Here is a 27,380-nt window from a genome sequence, read left to right as displayed (position 1 = left end):
CAGGAAGCTACATGGCACACACAGCACTAGCCTAGTGCAGAGTCAGGTTGGCACATTTGTTTCTTCCCTAGAGCCTAAGGAGATCACAAAATCCACTAATTCTGGAACCCCGGGAAAGTAAATCTGGCCTATGGGAAGCCCTGAACCTCAGTCCTCCCTATCTCTTCCCTTCACCTTGTGAATGCCAGAAGAGTGAGGTGTCTCATCATTGAGGGCTGGGGCTTTGGGGAGGAGTTTTTTTGCTTCTCACTTGTGTGTTATCCAACTGATTTTTCTGTGGGTTAGTGGCCCCCAATGCAAAAAAGGTTTTCCACCCCTGCAATAAATAAAAACATTGATTTTTTCATATGTATTGGACATAAATATTTTACTTAATTTACAATAAAGTTTGATCAACTAACATGAGTTAAAAGGTTTAATCTCTTTAATAATTTAAATGCAACTCCCCAGATGCAGCCCTAGCAAAATGGCTTGACTAATTATGTAATTAACAGTGAGTTTCCATTAGCAACAGTAGTGTACAGAAGGTTTACAGAGGGCAGGGCTGTGATGGGCCAGGCCGGGTCAGGGCACTTCTGAGGGAATCCACTCAGGGCAAATTGCTCAAACCCAGAACTGCTTACAGCCCTTGACTGGAGACCTTTCTGAAATAGGCCACAAACCAGTCACACTGAGCACTTCTTCTGCCAGTCCAGCCCACAGGAACCCTCATGAGCAAAACTCTTCAGATACCCCAGCTCTTCCTGTGCCACAGTCAGCCCTGGGCTTACACGCAGGTGAGGGGTTATACAGCCCAATCTCTCACCCAGAACAGATCCACATGGTTCCAAAGAACCAGCCATGAATCCCTGGTCAATTTATACTATAGATCTTACCCATAAGATCACAGTGGACCAATCGTTTAGAATCTAAAGGTTTATTAATACAAGAAAGAAAAGGTTGAGAGTAAGATTGTTAAAGAGAATACATTATATACATCAATCAGCAAGTTCTTGATGCAGGATCTTAGTGGAGATGTTACAAACTGCTAGCATAAAAGTCTTTGGCGTACACTGTACGTCAGGATGGGTCAGCAGTCCTTCCCGTGTCCCTGTCCTTAGCAACGCTGCATCTGGGATAAGAAGCAAGACTGAAGACAAGCTGGAGCCCCCCTCATGGCATTTGATATTAATTTCTGGTGTCTCCCAAGCTGGAGCTAATCACATGGTCAAGTGTCCTGTCTGTTTCATATGCCAGCAGCCACTGTGGCATGGCTGCTTTGCAGCTTTCCACACTCATTCCCCAGGTGTGTATTGGCCACCCAGAGAGCCATTGTCCTTGGAGCCGTACAAATTAGCATAGTCACTCATTGGACATTCCGTCTTCATGACAGGCAGTCCATACATAGCATCAGCAGAGCCCATATTCATAACTCCCCATACTAACTCCAAACAAGCACATGAATACCATACATAGAATGAGCACAACATAAGCTTTCGTTTGACATCTCACATGGCCAACTTTGTACCAAATTTGGGGCAAACAGTTCCCCGTGATCACAGCAGTTATCTGTATGTGCACCTTAAAATCCAATAATGTGACAAAGGCCTAAAGAAAGGGTTGGGGTTTTGAGGAAGGATCTGGGATGCAGAAACTGGCAGGTGTTAAGCCTGGCCAGGAATAAGGTACAGTATGTGACCAGGAGAGACGGTGCAATAAAAAAGGAGGCTGTCAGAGCAAGCTAGGGGTGCTAGCTGCTGGGGGAAAGGGAATTGAGGAGATTGGGAGGGGGTATCCGGGGGATGACAGCAAATATTACCTGGCTTTGGGCCCCCTTGCAGCAGCATCTCCAGCCACACTGTCCTGGTCACTCCAGAGGAAGGCTCTGCTGCAGCAGCAGCCACACAGACTAGGACCGGCCCTGAACACTGGAGGCACCACTGCTGCATGCATTCAGTCCAGGGCTGGAGGAGTTGCTGCTGCAGCCATGCAGCCCAGGACCAGCCCCAGAGGCACCCTTGACATGGCCATGTGGCCTGGAGGCCAGAAGTGCAGTGGCAGCAGTGCCTCTACTACCAGCCTCAGGTTGTGTGGCAAAGACTCAGCCTAGCGCTGTCTCTTGTCTAGTAGCTACACAACATGAAGAAGAGATGGGGCTAAGCTCCTTCCCCCTCAGCACATCTTCATTTGGAGGTGGTGCCTGTCACTGCCTTGTGGACAGGATCAAAGCCTTAGGAAGGCTGGATTCTGCCAACACAGAAAATTTTGCTCACCCCCACTATAGGGTTTCTTACCTGCATGGGTTCAACTATATGCAACAAGGCTTTAACTCTTGCTATAGCATTTCCTAAAGTCAGACCAGTTGAAGGATTTCTCTCCTGTAAGAGTTCTTTTATGGATAACAAGGTACGACCTCTGATTGAAGCTTTTCCACAGTCAGAGCAGCTGAACGGTTTCTTGCACGTGGGTTTTCTTATGTCTAACAAGGTGTAAGCTCTCAATTAAGCTTTTTCCACAGTCAGAGGAGCTGAAGGGTCCCTCTCCTGTGTGGGCTCTCCTATGGCTAACAAAGTGTGACCTGTCACTGAAGCTTTTCCCACAGTCAGAGCAGCTGAAGGGTTTCTCTCGTGTGTGGGCTCTCCTATGGCTACCAAGGTTTGACCTGTCACTGAAGCTTTTCCCACAGTCAGAACAGCTGAAGGGTTTCTCTCCTGTGTGGGCTCTCCTATGGGTAACAAGATTTGACCTGTCACTGAAGCTTTTTCCACAGTCAGAACAGCGAAAGGGTTTCTCTCCTGTGTGGGCTCTCCTATGGGTAACAAGGTGTGACCTCTGACTGAAGCTTTTCCCACAGTCAGAGCAGCTGAAGGGTTTCTCTCCTGTGTGGGCTCTCCTATGGGTAACAAGGTATGATTGCCGACTGAAGCTTTTCCCACAGTCAGAGCAGCTGAAGGGTTTCTCTCCTGTGTGGGCTCTCCTATGGATAACAAGCTGTGAACTCTGATTGAAGCTTTTCCCACAGTCAGAGCAGCTGAAGGGTTTCACTCCTGTGTGGGCTCTCCTATGGATAACAAGGTCTGATCTCCGACTGAAGCTTTTCCCACAGTCACAACAACTGAAGGGTTTCTCTCCTGTGTGGGCTCTCCTATGGGTAACAAGGTGTGACCTCCGACTGAAGCTTTTCCCACAGTCAGAACAGCTGAAGGGTTTCTCTCCTGTGTGGGCTCTCCTATGGGTAACAAGGTGTGACCTCTGAGTGAAGCTTTTCCCACAGTCAGAGCAGCTGAAGGGTTTCTCTCCTGTGTGGGCTCTCCTATGGATAACAAGGGTTGAGGTCTGACTGAAGCTTTTCCCACAGTCACAACAACTGAAGGGTTTCTCCCCTGTGTGGGCTCTCCTATGGCTACCAAGGTTTGACCTATCACTGAAGCTTTTCCCACAGTCAGAACAGCTGAAGGGTTTCTCTCCTATGTGGGCTCTCCTATGCCTAACAAGGTGTGACCTCCGACTGAAGCTTTTCGCACAGTCAGAGCAGCTGAAGGGTTTCTTTCCTGTTTGGGCTCTTTCATGTTTAATAAGTGTTGCACAGTCACTGCAAGCACAAGGTGAATGTTGATGAGGGATTTTCTTTTGAACAGTTTCTGTGTTTGTTTTCAACCTTCTCCTCCTGTGACTGGATTTATCCTGTCCCACTCCTGGATGGTTTCCCTGCTGCCTTTGTAGGCTATGCTGACTCATACAGGTTTCCTCTTGCACAGGACTCTGAGAAACATGCCATTCAGATCTTCCCACTAACATCCCACATGGAGCCATTCGCTCAGGTCCTTCCTCCTGAAGACTCCTCTCACTGTTCTCATTCAGCATCTTATCACCTGCTGGGATAGAAAGAGAAACCACACAGGAGTCATTCCCTGTGCTGAGCTGAAATAAAAAATTCTGAATGGTGAACAGAAAATGGGGGAGACACCCAAAGAATGGCTGGAAAGATACAATAATCCTAAGCTGAGTTCACCCTGCTCCCCCATAACTCTTTCCCCACCCAGCACTCTCAGACTGGAGTTGAAGACAGGTTGAAGGGCCAGTCAGACTTGATGAAAACACACAATCAACATCTGCTATGCAAACACAGAAATTGGTTTGAGTAAGTTTAGCTGATTTCGCTCCTGTGTGGGTGTCACTGATGATCTCCTCTTCCTCACAGCCTTGGAGATCTGCAATCTGCACCTCTTCCCTTTGCTCCACCCAAGAGAGCACATGAGCTTTGGAGCCTGAAAATCCTATTTGGGGAGCAATTAACCAAGTGATGATCTTTAACATTAAGGTCTGTGCCATTGCTGCTGTCAAAGCCAAGACCTGAGTCTCCTACCCAGAGAGGCTCCTTCCCAACCTTCCAGAGACTGGTCTCTGGCTGGTACAAGATCCCAGGACATACTAATGCCATACTCCCGCTGCACCACTACCATGTTGGGAATAGCCCAGCTGACTCCCATGGGGAACTGAGTGCTCTGCTGCACTCTTGGAGGATACAACTCAGTCTCCCTTAGGGCCTGTTCCATACTTGGGCAGGACTGCTCATATGGGGAATGCTCTAGGACTTTCAGGCCTGACAGACACCCCTATCCAGGACTCATATTTGAGCTGCCACAGGTGGGGTCACTAGGGCTGAGAGAGAAAGGATCCAGCAGAGTTCTAGAGCGCTATGGGCTCTACCCACAGAGTTCTTGGCTTGGGGCTGGACTTGCCCTGCTCTTGGGCTCAGGTGCTCTACTTGAGCCGGAAGGAGGCAGGAGAAGTTGTTTGATCAGGAGAATGAATCCTTGGTTGGCCACTTCAGACCCTGCCTATGCTCCATATTCCTGATCCTGACTGACTGTGCCTGGGTGCCCACAACAGGTGTCAGTCCTGCAGACAGCCAGGGTAGTGCCGGCCTGTTCCTGTGGCCAGCCAAGGTGGAGACAGGCTGGGCTGCTTCTCTGCTGCTCCTAGATGCTCCTGCAGCTCAGCTCCACTTCTGCAGCCTTGGTTCAACTCTGCCAGCAGCGGCAGCTCTCCTCTTGTGGCCAGTCGGGCCTGCCATTTGGTGCCCTTCTGGCTTGCACAGAATCTACCAGAGGCAGGGAAGGACTCTGAGTTGGCACCTTCCTTCCAGGAGCTCAGCACAATAGCATAAGGGGACGCTACAGACACTAAGAGCAGCTGCACCCAGCCCCACAACTCTGGTACCTGCCGTTCCTGCGTAGGCCCTTCCACTAACACCTCCAACCAAGGCACGACATGGATAAGATGGTGGGAACCACAATGAGACCTTGGCTGTGGAAAGAGCAGCACCACTATTATGTCACTGAACCTCCTCTCACACAGGAGCCAGGATTACTGGGGCAGATACTGCTGATATTGGGGATTCAGGCAATGAAGGACCCTGAACCAAACCCAACCCAGCTGCTCCAGAGCCCACCCAGCTTCTGTTCCACAAGGGGATAGGAATCCTCACCCAGCCAGCTCACAGCCTCATAGTTCTCCTGCATCACATCCCTGTATAGGGCTCTTTGGCCCGGGTCCAGCAGAGCCCATTCCTCCTCAGAGAAATACACAGCCACCTCCTCGAAGTTCACCGGCTCCGGCACGGCCATTTCCTGTCCCTGGCTCTGCAGGTCAGGGGCTGAGCTGGAGTCAGACATGGGTGTTCTGCAGCCTGGCGGGGAGAAGGGGAATCGGAAACATTTCAGAAGGGGCTTTAATCCTTTCCACACCCCAATTCTGTCCAGACTCTTTCCCTGGTGAAAAACATGCTGGAATCTGCATTTTTGGGTAAACGTTGAGTCTAGCTATTCCATAAACTCCACACACGAGTTAGATCCGAAAGCCGTATTTATTTCTCTCAATACCTGGCTTGAGTTACATTACTTTGCTCGCAACAATGGGATTCAGTTCTCAGCACCCAGTGTTTCTCCTAACAAGCCACATATTCATCTGCCTGAACATGGACATAGGTTTAATTTAATTTGGGCTGCAGTATTTATAATCTTTAGTCTTCATGCATTGATTTGCAGCCCAAACTTCAGATCTGTCATCTGACACAGACTTTATAAATCCGCTCCATAACAGAGAGGAAGTGAAGTTAATATGAGCATTCAAATGCATACTATTAAACATGTGTGCAGAGAGTGTTTGCAGGATAAGACCTTAAAATTCATGGATTCATGGCATCAGAAGATATCTTTAGCCATGCAGTCTGTCCCCTTTGCGGCACAAGCCATTACACTTAGCCCAGCTACCCAGGCACTAAGCTGTTTCCCCACAGCATGTTTTCCAGAAAGTTGCCTAGTGTTGATTGGAAGACATCAAGACATCAAGAGATGGAGAACTTTGCTCATTTGTTTCAGCAGTTAATCCTCTTACCCATCAAAAAGTAAGCCTGAAATTTCTGTAGCCTGAAATTCTTCGGCTGCAGCTTTCAGTCATTGATTCTCACTGAACTGTATCCACTAGACCAGGGGTGGGCAATTCATTTTGATTGGGGGAGGGGGAGGGCACTCCAAGATTTTGGAAAGTGGTTGAGAGCTGCACTCTTCCAAGATATCAAGCAGGAAATACAGCATATGGGATGGACATTGGGAGAAGGGAGCTTTGGGTAAGGGGTTGGGATGCAGGAGGGAAAGAGGGGTCTGGGAAGGAGTTTGGGTGAAGGAGGCAGTGTGATTTGGGGCACTGGATTAGCAACTCCTCATGAGATATTTAAAGTAATTTAGAGAAACAGCTAAGTGGACAAATAAAGAGACGAGGGTTACTTGGATACAGGAAAAGAACAAAGAGTTTGGGTATGTGGAGTGGGAGGCAGGAGCAGGGGGCAGAGAATTAGATGGGGAAAGGAGAGGTTGGGGTGCCAGAGTATAGCGAGACAGCCCCCCCCACATCTCAAACAATCTTGCTTGCCCTCTGAGATGTCTGTATACAGAGCAGAGAAGGAACAATAAGAAAATCAGCATAGCCATCAAGCTTTGATCTGCTTTGATGCGAGACCAGGATATGCGAGTGTTCTCTAACTCTGAGTAACAATTAAGGAAATAAGCTAAGCTCGAGGCTGCAAGAAGTGCCCGGCTGGCACCTATGTTGATTCGAACACACACAGTCCCTGGGAGAGGAATTTCCCACTGAGAAAAGAATGCCCAGTACTTCCAATTTAATCATCTCAACTCTCTCTTACAAGTGTAAATTAAGTTCACAACTTCCTTGTAAGAACTGGTGTCACAAAAGACAGACCAGCACCATTTGGCATCATAGATAAGAAAGAGAAATACATGACCCAAAATGGGTATAAAAGATGGGTCCAGCACACACTCACTTTGAGTGTCAATCTGCTCTCTACCTGCTGGTCGGGTTAGGTGTTTGACCTCCGGAGGTCCACGGGGACACCCACCTCGTATTTTTGTCTTTCCAAGGAATTGAGGGACCGATCCTGGCCTGACACACTGGGACCGAGTGACTCAGAAAGGGATAAAAATTGTACCTATATGTGTCCTTTTGTTTTAGTGCATGCATAGAATAGAGCTCTTTAAAGATTAAGCTGTCATTTGGTACCATTATTTTCTATTTTCTATCTTTATTTTCTTTGTAACCATTTTTTTTAAGATCTATATATATATATATATATTTGCCAGCAGTTAAGAAATAGAACAATAGCCATTGCAACCATATGATTTATAAGCTTCCTCAATAAACCTGTAAGGGCTCGTCTACACTGGCCCCTTTTCCGGAAGGGGCATGTAAATTTCACCAGTCGTAGTAGGGAAATGCGCGGGGGATTTAAATATCCCCCGCGGCATTTAAATAAAAATGTCCGCCGCTTTTTTCCGGCTTTTAAAAAAGCCGGAAAAGAGCGTCTACACTGGCCCCGATCCTCCGGAAAAAGCGCCCTTTTCCGGAGGCTCTTATTCCTACTTTGAAGTAGGAATAAGAGCCTCCAGAAAAGGGCGCTTTTTCCGGAGGATCGGGACCAGTGTAGACGCTCTTTTCCGGCTTTTTTAAAAGCCGGAAAAAAGCGGCGGACATTTTTATTTAAATGCCGCGGGGGATATTTAATCCCCCGCGCATTTCCCTACTACGACTGGTGAAATTTACATGCCCCTTCCGGAAAAGGGGCCAGTGTAGACGTAGCCCAACTGTTTAAGCTTTAACCTGACTCCTTCAGTTGCTGTAACAGAACCAAGCACAATTTAAAAGAACTTCAGCCGGTCATAAAGGGACAGTTATAGGAAGAGCTTGGGCGTTTGGATCTGTGTCACTCCCAGGTGACAGGGTCCACTGGGGCACTTCTCAGCCTTTCCTGGGCTGCCCGCTGCAAAGGAACTCTCCCCCTCCCCCCGTGTTCTAGCAGCTAAAATCTGAAGTGCAATAAGCGCTTCCTACAACTGGGGCGTCTGTTAGCCTGTTTGGCTACCCTCTGTGACGGGACCTCGGTCCTAGCAGTAAAGTCACGGACGTTAAACTCTCGGGGCTCCTTTCAGCCTTCTGGGCTGCCCGCTGCGACGAGACTTCGTGTCTTAGCAGCTAAAGACTTAGGAGACACACCCACACACACTGCTCTGACCGTTGGCTGACACAGACGCAAGCTTTGGCCAGGAGACTTACCTGAGTGACTCCTGACCAGCAGCCAAGCACCTCTCTGAGGCAGGCAGGGAGCCTGCTCAACCCTCACACCTGCTGCGGGGCCATGTGGGTGTGTGAATAACGATAAGCCAGACGGGAGGGGGCACAGTGCTTTCTTTCTGGCCAGAAACCAGCCAATGAGATTGTCCTGGGGGTGGAAGCAGTGCCTGTAGCCTTCCCGCTTCACCTCCGGTGAAGTGGCTTGCAGGTGGGAAGAAGCAAGTATGGAACTAGCCCATGGCTCACCAAGCATCAGTCGGCTGCATTTGATGGCCTGGAGAGCTAGATAGGCTGTATTTTGCCCAGGCCTGCACTAGACCGAAGAGCCCTTGCGTATCCAGCAGTTACTCGCCATAAACAAACTGATACCGTGGAAGCCAGTCAGCTCTCAGCCTATTTATTGTTTGAAACCAACCCCATATTGAAACTGACTGAGCAGTGAAATCTGAGCCTGAAGGTGCTGTCTGTTGTGTGCTTTAACTTCACCCCTTTAGCATCACACCTTGTAGATCAGTGTTTCTCAAAGTGTCTGCAGGTCCCCATGCAGCACCCCTGGAGCTCCTCACTGATCACTGGGTGAGATTTAGGGCTGTGAGCACCGTGGTCGCTGGGTCTGGTTGGTAACTTCAATGACAAGCCCATGAAGATGTGTTCACAGGAATTTTCTCATCATTTAAAGAATTTCCACCAGCAAACTCACCTTGTCTGAAAGCTCCCAGGGATTTTCCTCTTGCTCTCTCCAGTGCAGAGGGCAGAGTGTCTGGTGGGTGAAGGGATAAGAGAGGTGAGATTCCAGGCTCTCATCTTTATAATAATGTCCCCGTGCTGAACTCTACATTTCACTTGTATGAGAGACCAGACAGACACACATTCAAGTGTTTAGTATGAGAAGGTCTGAAACCTTCCATGTCCTGTCTCGCTTGGGCACCTCCCAGCAATGGAGCCAACATCTCTGCAGCCTCATCCCTGCCCCAAGAGACACAAACTGAAAGTGAGATTTACTTTTCCCTCCTCATCCCCTCCCACCTGGTTTCTCTCAGTCACTTACCACCTCTTGTCATAACCTAGACCTGTGCTGGGGCGAAGACGTTGCCATGACATTAACTTTACCTATTTGGATCCTTTGACACCAACAGGAGGCTCAGAGTTTGCAAACCCCTGACTCTATGTGCAAGCAGTTGACTCTGTTTGCTCAGTGCCTCTAAGGAGAGCAGCATGATGTGGCCGTCATTCTCCATGTGGGAATTGAGGCAGGGGAAGGTTGGCTTCAGAGGCCAGATTCAGTTTCTAATAGTTAAACAACTTTCCTCTACTCCATCTCTTCTAGGTACCTTCGAATTCCCTCAGAGTCTCCAACAGCGCAGTCGTTATCTGGGAGAAAGAATGTACTTGTTCTTCCAGTTCAGGGGAAATCTCCACTGGCAGCTGGAACTGCCCTGTCTCACACCTGAATAGAAACAATTCCATGTGATTCTATTTCATTTACAGATGATAAGCTATGGCTAGGAAGTCTCAGCTCTAACAGGCCTGGAGTTATAATTCCTTAAATTCCCCCAGCCTGAGAGCAGGGGCAACACAGCCCATGGCTGTGCAAGGTTCCACTGCTCACCTCTGGCCCGGAGAGACCAGCTGGGGACAAAAGTGGAATTGAGTCTCAATGGCCAATTCACTCTTTGGCCTCCAGGCAATGAGGGACAGCATGTTCCCAGGTGAAGGGCTGCAGGAATCTGCCCACTAGGAACCAGACAGACACCAGCTTCTCCCTCCCCTGCTCCTTCCACACAGGTCTCTAAACATCCCTCAGGTAAGACAGACTCTGGGTCCCTGCTGCCCTGGTCTAAATGTGCCCAGTGCCCAGCAGTGACAGACCCATATTCCAGCCCCACAGTCCTGAGGCAGCTAGTCCCCAGGGAGGTGACAGCTCTAGGAAATATCTGAAGTCAGACTGTGCCCCTGAATGGGGAATTCCAGAGTCTGCTGTGCAAGGGTTAGACCCTCAGAATTAAGTGAGTCAAAGGCATTTCTGTCCAACATCTGGCTGTAGAGCCCTGGGGAGACGTGGTGCCAACATCAGCTCCAATCTCTTTCCCTGCGCTGTGCACTATGACAGGAGTGTGAGCCACCTACCTGCTCAAGCTGTTTCTTACGTTCTAGAGAAAAGAGACAGAAAAGAATCTCAGCTGCACTGGACACACACAGGGAAGGCATTTTGCAAATATGGGGGAGAGATGCCCAGACCTGTCACCAGGGCCATAGAGTCCATGGGCTAATGGGGCTTTGCCATCTCTAATAGCTCTGTGCCTGTGACTCTGCAAAGCACAACAGTCACTCACATGGCAGCAATGCACCTGCCGAGTTACACCCAGATCTAACGGCTGGACCCCAGCGCTTGTTATTCAGGAGCCTCCCTTCCCTGTGTGGGGAGCTGGGATGTTTCTCCCTCAGTCTCACCTGCAGGAATTCACTCTCTGGCTTCTGACACGTCCCCTCCAGCTCACCGATCTGCTCACTGAGATGGAAAATCTAAGCGGAGAGTTTCCCGTCAGCGTCAGTCTGGAGCCTCCCAATCTCCTCGTCCAGCTTCTCCAGCTGGGCCAGCAGGAGTCGCTCTTGTTCCTCCAGGAACTGCCGCAGCTGCTGAAACTCGGCCACAATCTTCGCCTCTCGGCTTGTGTGGAGCGTGAGCGTCTGGAAGCACCGACAGCCAGAGACAGACGGGCCGACGGGCCCTGCGCGGAACGTGCAACATTCAACCACAGAGGGGGCAGCAGCGAGCGGCCTGAGGCCTCTGCCCGGCCGGAGCAGCCCCCCCCCCCAGGCAGCACAAGAACGTGGGTCACAGCCCCCCCCAGCCCAGCTGTGCCCCACCCCCAACTCGCACAAGATATCTGCAGCCCCCCCAGAGTCCCCTCCCCCACTGAGGCCCTGCCCCACAACCCCCGCCCCTCCCCGTCGGCGGGACACAGGCGCAGCCGCCCACCCAGCAGCTGCCGCTCCACAGACACGCGGGGGGGGGGGGGGCGGGTCAGGAGCGAGGGGCGGGGCCCCCGGCAGCCGTCCCCCCCTCCGCGAAACTCGCGCATGCGCAGCGCGGGGCTCACCCAGCAGCGGCGCTCCACAGACCACGAGGGGGGAGGGGGGCGGGGGGGGGGGAGGGGGGCGGGGCTCTCAGCCGCCGGGAGCAGCGGGAGCGCCCGGGAGCCAATGAGGCGACGCGGATGGAAACACACAAACAGCCCCGCCCCCAGGCAACGCAGAGCCCCGCCCCCGGGGGCGCTCCCAGGGCTCCCCCAGCGTTAACTACCCGGCCCCGCCTCTCGAAGCAGCGCGGCGAGTAACGGCCCCAAGAATGGCCTGAGGGCGCGCGGCGGGGAAGCACGAAATCCCGGCCCCGGCCGCACGGAATGGAGGGAGTTCGCGCATGCGCAGGAGGTCAGTGACACTGCTGGGAGTCCGGCGCCAGGGCTTAGGTCATACCGGGAGCTTCCTCGGCTCGCCCCAGTCCCGAGGGGCGGGGCTCCCCCGGCCAGAGAATGATTCCGCCTCTGGAAGCCGAGCCGCACGCGGGGGCGGGGCGAGCACACGAGAAACGGGGCATTTCTCGTAACCCTGGGGGAGGGGTCGAGAAACCGCAGCAGCCTCCCCACCGCTACAGCCCCGCCCCAGGGAAGCGGGGGGGGGATAGTCACGTGTCCAACTCCGTCACGCGTGGGGTGGGCGGGGGAGGCTCCACCCCCGAAGCTCCCAAACCCGAGCCCCGCCCCCGAACCCCCCCCCCGTTACCCGCGCGGAGGAGCCGGGGGCGGGGCTAGAGAGCTGCTCCCCCAGTTCAGAAACATTCCACCGCCCGCTCCACAGCCCCGCCCCCCCGGCACCCCGAGCCCCGCCCCTTCTCACACACACCCACCCCGGCCCCCCAGCCCCGCCCCTTCACACACACACCCCGCCCCTCTTCCCGGCACGTCCCTGGCTGCTCTGCCCGGCACCCCCGGCTCCTCGCGCTGCATCTCCCAGGCTCTCCCCCGCGCGTGTCCCGGGCCGCTCCCCCCCCCCCCCTCCCGGCGGGCCATGGCTCCAGCTCCCCTGCACCAAACCCTGTCAGGACAGACACCGGCTCCCTCCCCCAGCCCCCGACACTCTGGTTTCTGCCCGTCCCAAAGGAGCGTTTGCCCCAAGTCACTGGCACCTCCCGGCTGAAAGCAAACCCAGCGCCTGCAGCCAGTCCTATGGCACCGTCACCAGCGATTTACTGGCCCAGAGAAGGGAAGGGGAGTTACTCACAGTGAACGCAGCAGCCGGACACGCACACACACACGGTGCACTCCTGCCTGGCCCAGGGAATAGAGGCGCCTCCTGTGTCCTGTAGCACCAGCCTGCGCCAGGGAACTGCACATTCCTCAGTTGGTGCCCAACCCGCCCCCCACCGCCATCCCCCTCCCTGCCCCACCCCCCTGTCTAAGCCTGGGAGAAAGTTCTTTCCGCCTGGCTCGTCCTTCCCTCCCCCAGAGCTCACACTGATAAGAGGGTTTGGGGCCCAGCTCCTCTTCAAGGGCAGGTGGAGGAGGGGAGCAGCCAACAGAGTCTTATGCTCCACGGTGGCTTGTCTGGTGTCTGGAGCTCCCTGTGCCAGGCAGGAGATGCCCCCCCCCCCTCCCCCGTCCCCTGGACACACCAGGGTCTCACACTTGGCTCTGCCCCTCTCCTGGCCTTGGGCTTCTCCCGGTGTCACAACAAACCCTCGTCCAGTCCCTGAGAAACACCGAACCCTCGCCCAGCGCCACAGGCACAGCCAGTCCCAGGGGTCAGCACCGGCAGCCACCCCCCGCTCCCCTCGCATTTCCCAGAATCCAGCCTCTGCCCCGTCTCTGCCGGTCCAATGCCTGTTTTAACCACACGGACACCCCAGGGAGCCAGCTGGCTGCCGACCCGGCTTGTGCCAGTGCTTGGGGAGGTCTGGGGCCTGGACAGAAGCTGGCACTGGGCTGGGCAGTGTCACACAGGCCCTGCATGTCTGTGGTGAGTGGCCGTGTGACACACACCGCACACTGACCATCACGGGGAGCCATGTCACAGCGCTGGACAGGCTGAGGAATCCCTTCCCAACACAGGCTCTTGGCCAGAAAATCTCCCCTTGTTCCTCACACCAACCCGCCCCATTGCCAGGGCTACACCCACTGACACCCCCCCAGCACAAAGTGTCTGTGCTGGCCCCACACCTGAGCCCCCTGCCCGCTGCTCTTATTTCAGTCACGTCCCCGCCCGCCTTCCCCTCGCTGTGTCTGCGCCAGAGTCGCACCTGCGCCGGGCTCCCCAGAGGCTGCAGAAGGGAAATAAACCCCCATGCGCAGGTGGGAGGAAAGGCCTGGGGGCCACATTCACCGGCCCTGAGGGGCTGAGACCGATTGCCAGACACCTCACTGACCAGCGCCTGCCCAGTCACAGGACGGGCCAGGACCCACCCAGCCTGAGCTGGGCCCGTGGGCTCCCTGGGCAAGGAAAGGGGAGAGATGCCCCCTCAGAATGGGCCCCACACACGCCAGCGTGTGAGCAGGGAGCCGCCGGAGCCAATGGGAGCCCCCCACAGAGTGTGTGGCCTAAGCCCCGGCTCTCACAGAGTTTGGTGCCTAATTCCCTGCTACAGGCAGGTGCTGAGCTCGGCCTAGGAACCCCCCTCCTGGGGCCAGGCAGCCCAGGCCCCTCGCTGCCCCCTGGGCCAAGGAGCCAGGCTGGGGCCTCACACACCCGGAGTGGGCAGAGGAGAGGGTGGGGCCCACCTGAGAGCTTCAGCCCCCAGGTTAGCCCCTGAGATGTGGGGTCCTCATCCCTCCTGTCTCTGCCCAGTGGGGAAACTGAGGCAGGGTGAAGCCCCTGAGCTGGCATGTTCAGCTCTTAGCATTGGGGCAGCTGAGGGGCGGGGGCAGGTACGGCCCCATTAGCTGGGCCAGGGCAGGACAGGAACCACTTCTGGGCAGTGCGGGGATCAGGGCTGACCAGGGAGGCACCCTGGCCCGTCCCCTCCTGCCCCCTCCCCACACCCAGTTTCTCTAGAGCCTGGCTGGTGTGGCTGTCCCACAGTCAACCCTGCTGCTCTGCATGGTGCAATCATGGGGCCCAGGGCAAGGGAGCTGCTCAGGTGTGGGGAGCAGATTTCGTGTGGATGGGGGGCCTGGAGTACAGGGGGAGGGATGGAGGATGGAGCAGGCCATGTCTGGCTTGGGGAGAGGAGGCAGAGCCTCCCCCAGCCTTCCCCACCCGTCCCCACACATAATTTCTGGTCCCAGCATGGCCCTTGGAGCTAAAAGTTTGCCAAGTCCTGAAATAGCAAACGTGAGTGTTCAGAAGGCTCATCCCCTTCCCACCTTTGAAGTAGGAATAAGAGATCCTCCGGAATAGGGCTTTATTCCGGAGGATCGGGCCAGTCTAGATGCTCTTTTCCGGCTTATCTACAAGCCGGAAAAAAAGCGGTGGACATCTTTATTTAAATCCCGCGGGGGATATTTAAATCCCCCGCACATTTCCCTATTCTGAAGTTTAAAATTAGCATGCCCCTTTCGGAAAAGGGGCCAGTGTAGACGTAGCCTATGTGTCTGTATGTCCAGTCGTCTTAATGAGCTCACTCTGCAGGTATTGTCTTGGATCTAGCTCCCAGACCTTCTCCACCCTGGCAACTGCTGCTGGAGATGCTCCCCTTTCATTCTCCATTCACACCTCATTCATTTCGACAGGGCAATCAAGGAAAGGGGAGAGCTCAAAAGACATTTTTTCTTACTAGATCTATATATCTTAATACAAAGTTATAGGAGAAATGTTACAGAGATTCTATAAGAACACTTAACAGAGATATATCTAAAAGGATAAGATCTTAATACAAAGTATAATATTACAGGGATTTATCCACAATCTCTCCCCAGCTCACCTCCTACCCCACCCCATCACTGTGTTCCTCCCATTGCCACCTCCTGCCCCATCTTACCTACTGCATCCCCCCCAACTCACCTCCTACCCCACCCCCTCACTGTGTCCCTCTCTGTCCCACCCCCTCACTGCATCCCTTCTCATTCTACATCTTGTCCCATCCCTGTCACTGCCTCCCTCTCCACCCCACCTCCTGCTCCTCCATGGTACGGAGAGATGGATAGGCAAGGCAGGGTGGGGAGGCTGTTCCCCTCCCCAAAGAGCCAGGTGTGGCCTGGTCCCTCCCCTTGTTTCCCTGGGGCTCCACCCTCTATCCAATCCCCCCTGAACACACACCCGCACAGCCCCCTAGGATCCCCAAGTCCTACTGAACCCCTCTATGCCAAGGTCCCTGACTGCCCCTTTGGGACCCCAGCCTGCTACCCATCCTGCCATGCTCTTGGCCCTGTGACCACCACGCCTGGCCCCTGCTTCCTGTTCAGCCCCTTCTTCTTGACCCCCACCCATGGGAATCCCACTACCACCTCCACTCCCTGCCCCTGGATTACCCCCAGAATCTCCACCCCCTCTCCCTGTGCACTGCAGGCCCTGGTTCCAAACGGGACACTGTACAAGAGAGCTTACACTTGTAAGAAAAGAGCGTAGCTCATGCGCAAGAAGCCCTCTCTTACCATGCCGTACTGTCAATGTTCTTGCGCGAGAGGGGCAAGCAGTGTGGACGCTCTGTGGATTCTTGTGCAAGAATGGCCGTACTTCTGCAAGGACCCTCCAGTGTCGACGTAGCCAATGAGTCATGTGGCACTTTATAGACTAACAAATCTATTGGAGCATAAGCTTCTGTTGGGGTCACTGGGCATGATCCTAGGTAACTCAGGGGAGTGGAAGATCATGAGAATCGATGAAGCGCCCCCGCTCTAAGCTCAAGTACCCTAAAAGCACCCCCCCTTCCGCCCCTTCTCCCCCAGGCATAACTTTTCTCTGGCTTGCTAATAGCTGGGAACGGCAAGACCTTGAAGTTGCCTAGTTACTATCAGTGGTATAGAAGAAGAATTCAGATATGTCTCTGTAGAGGGGAGGGGGAGGAGGAGGGCTGGCAGCATGTCCCAGCGTGGGAAACTTGCTACAGTTCACTATTTTCCTGCAAGTAAACAACCTGGGTATATAAGGAGGGAAAACTGCTTACGTTGGTGCGCTTGATCTGAGATGTCTAGTCTCCTGGCACCTATTTGAGCGTTCAAATAAACTTTTTTTTGCTTCTCCACACCGGTGTGTTTATTGGAGCGTGCATACCGGGCACCGAACCCAGCTGTTGCCCCCCTCGGGCACCCCTGTGTTGGCAACACTTCCATGGGCAAAGACCATGTCATGATGCATGTCGTGTGTGTGTGTGTGGGGGGGGGGGGGGGTCTTGTTCCCTGCTCTTGCTCTGCCTCTTCCCCTGAGTTCTTGGCTAAAGAGTTGATAACAGAATATTTGTCCAAGTTTAACTATAGTAGAAAACAAACATCAGCTATGAATGCCCCTTGGTGCCAGACTGGGGAAGGGAGATAAGTAAGGCCAGGCACCTGCTGAACCCTTGTGGCTTGGCCCCCTCTGCCCTGGGAGGCTGGCATCTGGGGCTGGCTCTTCCTGCTGCCTCCTTGTGTGACTGGCCCAAGGAGGAAGCGAGGCAGGAATGGGGCAGAGGAGGAAAGCCAAGCTGATACGGGCAGGGCAGAAACTCAGCGCCTCAGTGGGGCAAGCAAAACCTCCCTCTCCTTTGTTCTGCCAAAGCCTGTGGGGTGGGGCTGGCTGCATGGAGGCAGAGTCCTGTGTCTGTCCCGTGCATCTTAGCAGTGAGGGGGTGGGCACGAGGTGAGACATGGAGTGACAGAGTGAGGAGGTGAGGAGGTGGGATAGGGAGGGAGGGAGGGAGTGGTGTGAGGCAGGATGCTGCGGCGGGGAGGGGGGTGCACTGGGTATCAGAAGGGGATGAGCATGGTGCTAGATCAGGGCTTGACAAACTTTTTGATCCAAGGGCCATGCTGGAAACAGAAATGGGGGGCAGAGGGAGCAGGTCAGGGAGCCTGGGGAAACCTGTGGCTCCCCTGCTAAAGCCCGACATGTCCTGGCCCAAACCCCTCCTGCCCCTGTACTCCAGGCCCCCATCCAACTCCCATCTGCTCCCCACACCCGAGCAGCTTCCCTGCCCTTGGCCCCATGACTGCACCATGTCGAGCAGCAAGGCTGGCAGTGGGGCAGTCTCTCCAGCCAGGCTCTGGGGGAACTGGGTGCGAGGGGAGGGCAGAAGAGGAGGGGTTGGGGGTGCCTCCCCAGGGAGCATGGTCAGTGGCTAGCCCTGCTTGCTGCGCTGCCCAGACAGGGTTCCTGCCCGGCCCTAGCCCAGCTGATCGGGAGCACATGCCCCCCCCCCCCCCCCGCTAGCTACCTCAATGCTAAGAGCTGAACATGCCAACTCAGGGGCTTCCTCATGGGCTGTGCAGGGGCCAGGCCAGCAGCCAGGTGGCTCCCTGGGGTGTCCATGCGGTTAAAACAGGCATTGGACTGGCCGAGAGGGGGGGCAGCCGCTGGACTCTGGGAAATGCTGGGGGCGGGGGCGGCTGTGGGTGCTGACCCCTTTGGACTGGCTGTGCCAGGAGTTTGGTGTTTCTCAGGGGCTGGACGAGGGTTTGTTGTGACACCGGGAGCAGCCCGAGGCCAGACAAGGGGCAGAGCCAAGTGAGAGACTCTGGTGTGTCCAGAAGAAGGGGGGGTGGGGAGGCATCTCCTGCCTAGCACAGGAAGCTCTGGACACCAGACAAGCCATGATGGAGGAAAAAGACTCTGTTGGCTGCTCCCCTCCTCCACCTGCCCTTGAAGAGGAGCCGGCCCCAAACCTCTTATCAGTGTGAGCTCTGGGGGAGGGAAGGACGAGCCAGGGCAGAAAGAACTTTCTCTCTCCCTGGCTTAGACAGGGGGGTGGGGCAAGGAGGGAGGGAGGGGGATGGCCGTGGGGGCGGGTTAGGCGCGAACTGAGGGAATCTGCAGGCTGATGCTACAGGACACAAGGAGGTGGTTCACCAGAGGCGCCTCTATTCCCTTGGACCAGGTAGAAGAGCACCGTGTGCGTGTGTCCGGCTGCTGCGTTCTCCCTGTGAGTAACTCCCCTTCCCTTCTCTGGGCCAGTAAATCGCTGGTGACGGTGCCATAGGACTGGCTGCAGGCGCTGGGTTTGCTTTCAGCCCGGAGGTGCCAGTGACTTGGGGCCAACGCTCCTTTGGGACGGGCAGAAACCAGAGTGTTGTGGGGCTTGGGGAGGGAGCAGGTGTCTGTCACTCAGGCTGTCCTGCCAGGGTTCGGGGCAGGGTTCTCTCGAATTGGGTCCATCTTTGTGGCATAAATGCTGTTGTGTGCACCAAGGCAGGTGCAGATGTGCACCACACATAGAAATAGGAGGCTCAGGCTGGTCATAGGAGGCTGGTCACGCCTCCCCGCGTGGCGATTGCAGGGAGACCCGCCTGGGGATTTCATGCCCCCCCCAACCTCCCATCTCGGGCACCGGCCCCAGCCCGGCAATGAGCCCCCCCCCCCCCTTACAGGCGCTGCAAATGCCCCGCCCCGCCTCGCGAGGCAGCAGCCCCCTGGCCCGGGGAGCCCCGCCCGGCAGAGCGAAGCCCTGGGGCCCCTCCGCTGATTCAGCCCCGCCCCTCTCCCTGCCCAGGCCCCGCCCACCGCGCTGCCATTGGCCCCTGGGCGGAGGCTCCCCGCGCGCAGCGAACCCCGTTGCGGGCCGCTCCCTGCGGGCACTGGGGCGCGAATTGCGGAGGAGCCGTTGGTGCCGTTACTCGCCGGCGGAGGAGCCGAGGTGGGGGCGGGGTGCGGGGGCGGCCGGACGGAGCCCGGTTCTGTCCCCCCGCCCCCCCGGTACGTTAATTAATTCCCTCGCGCGGGGGCGGGGCGGGGCCCTGCAGGGAGGCGATTCGGGGCCGCGTTCCCCGCAGTAGCGGCGTCCGGACACGCGCCCTTCCCCCCGCTCGCAGGTAACCGCTCTCCGCGCGGCAGCAGCTGGGGGCGGGGCCAGAGCAGCCCCTGCAAACCGGGGCGTGTTATCCCCGCGCAGCTCGCCCCGCCCCCGCAGTGCGCCCGGCCCATCGAGGGGCGGGGCGGGGTTTCTGTGCAGCGCTGGGGCGGGGCGTCACACAGACGGAGGCGGGGCCAGGAGATGGGGGCGGGGTTCGGTACTTGCCTGGTTCACACTTCCAAGGCAAAGGGGGGGGGAGTCTCCATGTGCAGCCCCTGCAGGAACAGCCCCAACTTTGGACACTAAGCACTAAGGCTACAGCTACAAGGCTACATCTACACTCGCAGCTTCTTGGGAGAGACATATGCAAATGAGGCTACTGTGAGGAATATTGCCCAGCCTTATTTGCATACCTAATGAGCTGTCATTTTTGCAGAAGAGGCTCTTGCTCCAGTAGGAGCTGTCTATGCTGCCCCTTCTTGCGCAAGAAAAACCCTCTTGCGCAATGTCATTATTTCTGAAAATAATCAGCATAGCGGCGTTGAGCAAGAGGGTTTTTCTTGCACAAAAAGGGGCAGTGTAGCTATAGCCATGAGTTCTGCACAAGCTTCACACTGACTCCTTACATGCACAGTTCTGGGAGCTGATCAGCACAGGATGGTGGATTCTTGGGTCCATGTGATGTCCCAGGGAACCTCCCCACCAGCTCAGGGGCTAATGCCAGAGCCAGAGTGTGGGACATTTCTCACCAAAGCCTCCAGGGCTGTGATGTCTCCCATTGGCTCTTGCCTATCCATAAAACAGCTGCTCCCGGGAGGGGAACAACCAGTTACTACTGGAGGCAGGCCCAAGCTCACAGAATCTAAACTGATCCTATTCCCCAGCTCAGAAGGAGCCATGGCCGCAGCAAGCCCCATGGAAAGTCTTCAGGAGGAAGTGACATGTTCTCTTTGCCTGGATTATTTCAAGGACCCCGTGATCACAGCCTGCGGGCACAATTTCTGTCGTGCCTGCCTCATACGATGCTGGGAGGGACCTGGCCCAGCCATCCCCTGCCCGCAATGCAGAGCAGCTGTGCAGCAGAGACACACCCAGCCCAACAGGCAGCTGGCAAACATGGTGTCAATAGTCCAGCAGCTGAGTCTGCAGGCAATTCAGGGAGCAAAGGGGGGTAGGGTATGCAGGGCACACCAGGAGCCGCTGAAGCTGTTCTGTGAGGAGGATCAAGCCCCCATCTGTATGGTCTGCGACAGGTCCTGGGTGCATCGTGTGCACACGGTGGTTCCTTTGGAGGAAGCTGCCCAGAAGTACAAGGTAGGGGACTACTGCTCTGTCTGTCTAATAGGTAATTTCTTGGGATTTTAATTACAGGTCTAATTTCCCTGACTGTTCCTTGACTCAGTGTGAATCATCAGTCAGCTCTCATTGTAAATCCTTCCTGGCCCAGGCGATACTGTAACAAAATACTTGATCTGGTCATGTTGTATCGGGGCAAAGTATGAAATCTTTCAAGATATCTGACGTAGGATTTGGAATCTCAGCTGCCCTTCCCATTTGGGAAATAAGGGAACTTTTTACCCAAGGGAAGGTGCTGACAATCAGTGAGGTTTAAATCCCACGCACAGCAAGCCGGTCTACGTGACTGGCAAAAGGGAAGTTAAGAGCTGTAGGTCCTTACAGATTGAATTGAAATTATTGTTTGTATTTGCATCACAGTAGCTGTTCCAGATCCCAAATGAGATTTAGGCTCAGCACAAAATACAGGGAGGGAAAAGTAGCTACATTGAGCAGTACAGGGTAGCTAGACAAAGGGCAGGGAATTGGGATGTTAAGTATTAGTTAATTAACTAAGAGAGTAGTCAATGGAATTTCCATTGACTACTTGATTAGTTAATGGGGGGCACTCCCTCTGCTGCTCTGCACTTTAAATGTAATAAGAGTCTAATGGGAGCTTACTACATTTACGGTGCATCTAAAATCTTGCCAGCTATCTAAACTGGCTGCGAGAATTTGCGCAAGAACACTGACAATCTAATGTAAGATTGTCAGTGTTCTTGTGTAAGAACTCTGACGCGCCCACTCGGAATAAGTCCTCTTGCGCAAGTGTTCTTTCGCAAGAGGGCCAGTGTAGACAGGGACAGGAATTTTTTGCGTAAGAAAGCCCCGATGGCGAAAATGGCCGCCGGAGCTTTCTTGCACAAAACCACGTCTATACTGAGCACAGATGCTTTTGCGCAAAAGCAAATCTTTTGCGCAAAGGCACTTGCCAATATAGGCGCTCTTTGGCGCAAATGCTTTTAATGGAAAAGTTTTTCCGTTAAAAGTATTTGTGCAAAATCATGCCAGTCTAGATGCAGTCTTAAAGTGCAGAGCTGAAGCGCCGTTAGCTCCCAGGGGCGTCATGAGCCGGTACTGAAAAGTCCCAGCTTGCACCGCCCCCGGGATCACTGCAGCTCTAACTCCCCTGCCCTCCTTCCACCACGGAAATGGTGCTGAGTAACCGCCTTTTAAGCCGAGTGTCCCCCCCCCCCAACACTAGCTCCTTCTTCCCTCCCCCTTATTGCCTCTGATATAGAGGCAGCAGGGAGGACAGGGAAAGGCAACTAGCCCCATTCCTATTAGGGAAGGGAAACTGAGGCACAGAGAGGAGCACAAGTTGCCCATGGGCATCAAGCATCAGCATGAGCCCCAGTTTCTCCAGGTCCAGTTCAATGCCCTAACCACAAGTCATGCTGTCACCTTAGCACTGGCCCCAGTGCTGAAATGTGTCAGGAGGGAAAGACGCCTTGCTACAGGCCCAGGACTAGAGGGAGAGGAGGTTTCCCTTTGTGATGCTAAACTCGTGGGCTGCTCCATGAGAGGTTAAATTCAGATGCTGTGGCCAGCACTAGAGGAGGGCTGGGCTGGGCTGTACGGTGTGTGGGACTCCAAGCACCTTTAGTCGACCTACAGCAGGGTTCCAGACCACACAGGGCCATGCCAGGTCCAACTGGGATCAGACTGGGCAAAACTACCCCCAGGACAGAGCTGTCAGGGGCTGGCCTGACCTGTGCTAGTGGGTACCTGGGCACAGACCAGCCAATGTGGTTCTGTTAGTCCCACCAGGCAGCCTTTGGAAATGTCCCAGAATGCACTGCTGCTGGGAGCTGTACCAGGGACTGCAGCAGTGGGTACTTGCCCAGGGGGTGTTGCCACTGCAAGAGTTAACACAGCAGTGGGACCGGCATCCATCTGTTCTTTACAAATCTCCCTGTCTAACTAGGATGGTCGCTGAAACATCCCAGAGCACAGGGCACCTCCAAAGCTTGCCTGGGTCCATCCTCATCTGTATCAGTCACCCTGCGTGGGCCCATCCCCTCCTTTCTCAGTGCACCTCCACCTGCATCATCTCCATGGAAGTGCCTCCCCCATCCAGTGTTCTCTCTGACCTTTTCTATCCTTTTGCAGAAAAAAATTTATATACAGCAAGAGACATGTGTGCGCCACCAATGGAAACACAAATCCTAGCTGTGGGCGCTCTGCCAATCAGCTGGGCAGCATTTGAATTTCTCCTGAGCAGTCGCACAAGAGCACAGCTTAAAAGGAGCACTGCCCCCGTTCCTGCCCAGCCCCCGGGTGACCTGCATCTTCAGTCTCCTCGGCTACATCTACACTGGCATGATTTTCCGGAAATGCTTTTAACGGAAAAGTTTTCTGTTAAAAGCATTTTTGGAAAAGCACGTCTAGATTGGCAGGATGCTTTTCCGCAAAAGCACTTGTCCATGACCAATCTAGACGCGATTTTCCGCAAAAAAGCCCCGATTGCCATTTTCGCAATCGGGGCTTTTTTGCAGAAAACAGTACTGTGCTGTCTACACTGGCCCTTTTGCGCAAAAGTCTTTCGGAAAAAGACTTTTGCCCGAACGGGAGCAGCATAGTATTTCCGGAAAAGCACTGACGATCTTACATGAGATCGTCAGTGCTTTTCCGGAAATTCAAGCGGCCAGTGTAGACAGCTGGCAAGTTTTTCCGCAAAAGCAGATGATTTTGTGGGAAAACTTGCCAGTCTAGACACAGCCCTCCTGTCTTTGTTTGCACAGACTAAGCCACGTCCAGGTCTGAGTCCCTGCCTGGTAGGGACAGAGCCCCACAAAACTAGGACTGGGCAGCTCAAACCAGATTAAATGGGCTCCGGATCCCTCATGGGGGTTGCCCAGGAACTCCCAGCTCATATTTAAACTCTGGGGCTTCTGGGATTGGTGTCACTTTGTTTATTAAACCTCCTCAAACACGTGTGTATTGACTCACCTCCATGTGTCTCCAGTGCCCTGCTACGGGCTATACCATTAACACCTCCATACATACTGGTAAGGCTGGGTGATAACTGAGATCTCTGTAATGACTAAAACACCTGAACCTGAATGTGTAACAAGTCAGACTGACACACTCCCAGGCTGCATTAATAAGGGTTCATCTCCTTGGGGGCCCAGATATCACAAAGTGATTCGGACCAAAAATCATCTTGAGTTTTGGTGGGGAAATGTCCTGTCCCACACCCCTCTCAGCCTCACAATGAAACCTCCAAGCTCATTTCTGTTTCCTCAGGGGAAAATCCAGGCCCATTTGAAGACTCTGAGGAAAGAGAGAGAAAAGCTGCTGGGATGGAAAGTGACCAGAGAGGGGAGAAGCCAGGAGTATCTGGTAGGTGCCTGTGGCTATGGACCAGCAGATACTGGCAGGGGGAGGGGCTGTTTAGAGGCAAGTTTCTGTGTGGCCTTGGGAAGGTGGAATAGGGAGTTGCTCCATGACCGTGGATTGCTGGGTTAGATCCATGTGTAGACAGGACCTGAGCTGCCATGTCAGGAGATGAGTTTATGTCCAGCCTTTGTGTCTTTCCCAGAAATACTTCCACAGTGACCTGAATGTCCCTGGGAAGGGCTGTCTGCTCATTTCCTGCATTCACAGGTTTGCTTCTGTTTTCTCCCCGGTGTCTCTCTGTCAGGTTGGTGCTGAGTCCTGCCTCCTGCTGCTCTGGATTTGAATTCCCAGAGCCCACGAATAACAGAATGCACTGCCCATCGCAGGAAACCGTCTCTTTCAGAGAGATGCAGGGGCTAAATGGGAAGCTGGGAGAGATTCCTCTGCCTAGTACCCACAGGGCAGAGTCAAAGAAGAACAGCCATACTGGGTCAGACCAACGGTCCATCCATTCCAGTATCCCTGTCACCCACCTTCAGAGGAACAGAGGCTAGGGTCACCATTTTACCCATCCTGACTAATAGCCTTTGATGGACCTAACGTCCATGAATCTAGCTCTTTACTAAACCCTGTTAAAATCCTGGTCTTCACCACATCCTCTGGCAAGGAGTTCCACAGATTGACTGTATGCTGAGTGTTAGAAATGGCAGAAATGAGGGTTTTCCATGAAGTTCTCCCTGCTGCGCACTCAGCTCCCCAAGAAAGGGCCCTGGCCTCCATTCATGCCTCTGACCAGCATTTTCCTGTTTTCACACAGAAACAGATACAAGCAGAGAGGCAGATGATTGTGGCTGAGTTTCAGCAGCTGCGGCAGTTCCTGGAGGAACAAGAGCGACTCCTGCTGGCCCAGCTGGAGAAGCTGGACAAGGAGATTGGGAGGCTCCAGACTGACACTGTCAGGAAACTCTCTGTACAGATTTCCCATCTCAGTGAGCGGATTGGTGAGCTGGAGGGGACGTGTCAGAAGCCAGCGAGTGAATTTCTGCAGGTGAGACTGAGGGAGAAACATCCCAGCTCCCCACACAGGGAAGGGAGGCTCCTGAGTCACAAGTGTGTGTGTCCGATGGAACTGAGATTCTTTCTATCTCTTCCCTCTAGGATGTCAGAAGCACCTTGAGCAGGTATGTGGCTTTCAGTCCCCTCACACCACACTCCCTCCAGGACTGTGGGGTGGAACATGGATCTGTCACTGCTGGGATCTAGGCACATTCAGCAGGAACCAGAGCAGCAGGAACCGAGAGTCTGTCCCACTTGAGGGGTGTTTGGAGACCTACATGGAAAGAGCTGGGGAGGAGGAGCTGGTGTCTGTCTAGTTCCTAGTGGGCAGATTCCTTCAGCCCTTCCCCTGGGAACCTCCTGTCCCTCAGAGCCTGGAGGCCAAGGAGTGAGTTGGCCATCGAGACTCAGTTCTCCTTTAGTCCCCCAGCTGATTTCCGCAGGCCAGAGCTGCAGACTGTTCATGTGACCTTTGAGGGGGACGTTGCAGGGCCAAGGGCTGTGCTGCCCCTGCTCTCGGGCTGGGAGAACTGAAGGATTTGAACTCCAGGCCCAGCAGAGCAGCGACTCACTGGCCAGAGCTGGAGAACTGAGTCACTCGGTGCAGTGTCCCCATGTGACATTGTCTCTCCCCAGGTGTGAGACGGGGCCGTTCCAGCTGCCAGAGGAGATTTCTCCTGAACTGGACGAGCGAGTCAGGCGTTTCTCCCAGAAAACGACTGCTCTGTCGGAGACTCTGAGGCAGTTCACAGGTACGGAGAAGGGACGGGGGAGGGGAGAGTGAGTGAAACGTCTGAGGCTATGGAAAGAGACCGATGCTGGTCATTTGGTTTCTCATTAGATTAAGTTTCTGTTTAATTGTGAGGTGAGAATGGCACCCACTTGCCATCCCACAGATGTTGGTTCTATTGTAGGGAGAGGCCCACTTGCCGTCCCAGACACTCAGGTGGATTCATTGAACCTTATTTGTTCCAAAAGCCGCTTTGTAATTACAGTGACTTTAGAGCACAAAATCGCCGACACATAGGGTGTGTCTAGACTACATGCCTCCTTCGACGGAGGCATGTAGATTAGCCAGATCGGAAGAGGGAAATGAAGCCGCGATTAAAATAATCGCGGCTTCATTTAAATTTAAATGGCTGCCCCGATCTGCCGATCAGCTGTTTGTCGGCAGATCGGGGCAGTCTGGACGCGATGCGCCGACAAAGAAGCCTTTCTTCATCTTACCTGTGGCTTACCTGTGCCGATGAAGAAAGGCTTCTTTGTCGGCGCATCGCGTCCAGACTGCCCCGATCTGCCGACAAACAGCTGATCGGCAGATCGGGGCAGCCATTTAAATTTAAATGAAGCCGCGATTATTTTAATCGCGGCTTCATTTCCCTCTTCCGATCTGGCTAATCTACATGCCTCTGTCGAAGGAGGCATGTAGTCTAGACACACCCATAGACAGAAACACCCAGCTCCGTGCTGCTCTCTGTGGAGACTCTGAGTACACAGACCCCCCAGCTCACAGGTAGAGCAAGGAGTTGGCAAACTCTGAACCTCCTGCTGGTGTCCAAGAGATCCAAGTGGGTGAAGTTACTTTAAGCCAAAGTCTTTGCGGCAGCTGGGCCTAGGCAAATTTCAAGTGAATGAGCCAAACCCAGTGGAGTCTGCAGGGTGGGAGGGGACATTGATTAGAAAGCGAATCTCTGCACAGATTGTCCTGGGCTGGCTGTGAGGCTGCCGGGATGTTGGTTCCTTTGTTGGGAGATGCCTGAGTGAGAGAAAGTAGGAGGCTTCAGACCTTTTTATATTAAATACCTGAGGGTACGTCTACCCTGCGGGACAAAGTTGAATTAAGCTACATAACTTCCACTGCATTAATTGCCTAGCTGCTCTCAAAGTAACATAACGGGCAGTGGAGAGAAGAGCACTCGCCTTCCGACTTCCCTTACTCCTCATGAAATGAGGGCTACCGGCAGCAATAGAAGTGCCCCTTATTCTATTAGCTGTCTTAACTCGACCTCTAATGCGAACCCTGGGAGATCGACAGCACCAGCCTCGATCTCCGCAGTGTAGACGAACCCCAGATGTGTCTGTTATAACGAAAACCCAGGTCTGCGTG

The 27,380-nt window shown here is 54.2% G+C and overlaps 2 protein-coding genes across 11 annotated transcripts in view; one reads left to right on the top strand and one right to left on the bottom strand.

The window, feature by feature from the left end:
• Window positions 1-27,380, top strand: part of LOC142821620 (zinc finger protein RFP-like) — a 244,336-nt gene that overhangs the window by 214,256 nt on the left and 2,700 nt on the right. For 2 of the 10 annotated variants that reach the window (XM_089771039.1, XM_089771038.1), the window contains exons 1-6: window positions 19,227-19,384; window positions 20,425-20,854; window positions 24,125-24,220; window positions 25,035-25,265; window positions 25,376-25,398; window positions 25,910-26,025. In XM_089771039.1, coding sequence (XP_089627165.1) covers window positions 20,438-20,854; window positions 24,125-24,220; window positions 25,035-25,265; window positions 25,376-25,398; window positions 25,910-26,025 — 883 coding nt within the window. In that variant the 5' untranslated portion in view covers window positions 19,227-19,384; window positions 20,425-20,437. Of the gene's footprint in view, window positions 1-11,775; window positions 12,058-18,525; window positions 18,674-19,226; window positions 19,560-20,424; window positions 20,855-24,124; window positions 24,221-25,034; window positions 25,266-25,375; window positions 25,399-25,909; window positions 26,026-27,380 lie in introns of those variants that run through there. The other 8 variants (XM_075913168.2, XM_089771041.1, XM_075913171.2 and 5 more) reach the window with 8 other exon arrangements.
• Window positions 901-12,990, bottom strand: LOC142821496 (uncharacterized). The gene is given in 9 exon segments (XM_089770961.1): window positions 901-2,405; window positions 2,408-2,439; window positions 2,441-3,854; window positions 5,203-5,289; window positions 5,471-5,671; window positions 9,326-9,385; window positions 9,957-10,072; window positions 11,077-11,313; window positions 12,907-12,990. Coding segments are annotated over 5 exon segments (1,821 nt in total). The 5' UTR covers window positions 5,658-5,671; window positions 9,326-9,385; window positions 9,957-10,072; window positions 11,077-11,313; window positions 12,907-12,990; the 3' UTR covers window positions 901-2,304.

This window comes from Pelodiscus sinensis, chromosome 19, assembly GCF_052426305.1.
Source record: "Pelodiscus sinensis isolate ZL-2025 chromosome 19, ASM5242630v1, whole genome shotgun sequence".
Classification (NCBI taxonomy): domain Eukaryota; kingdom Metazoa; phylum Chordata; order Testudines; family Trionychidae; genus Pelodiscus; species Pelodiscus sinensis.
The sequence above is the reverse complement of the archived record's forward strand: the minus strand, read 5'-3'. Positions and strand labels throughout refer to the sequence as shown.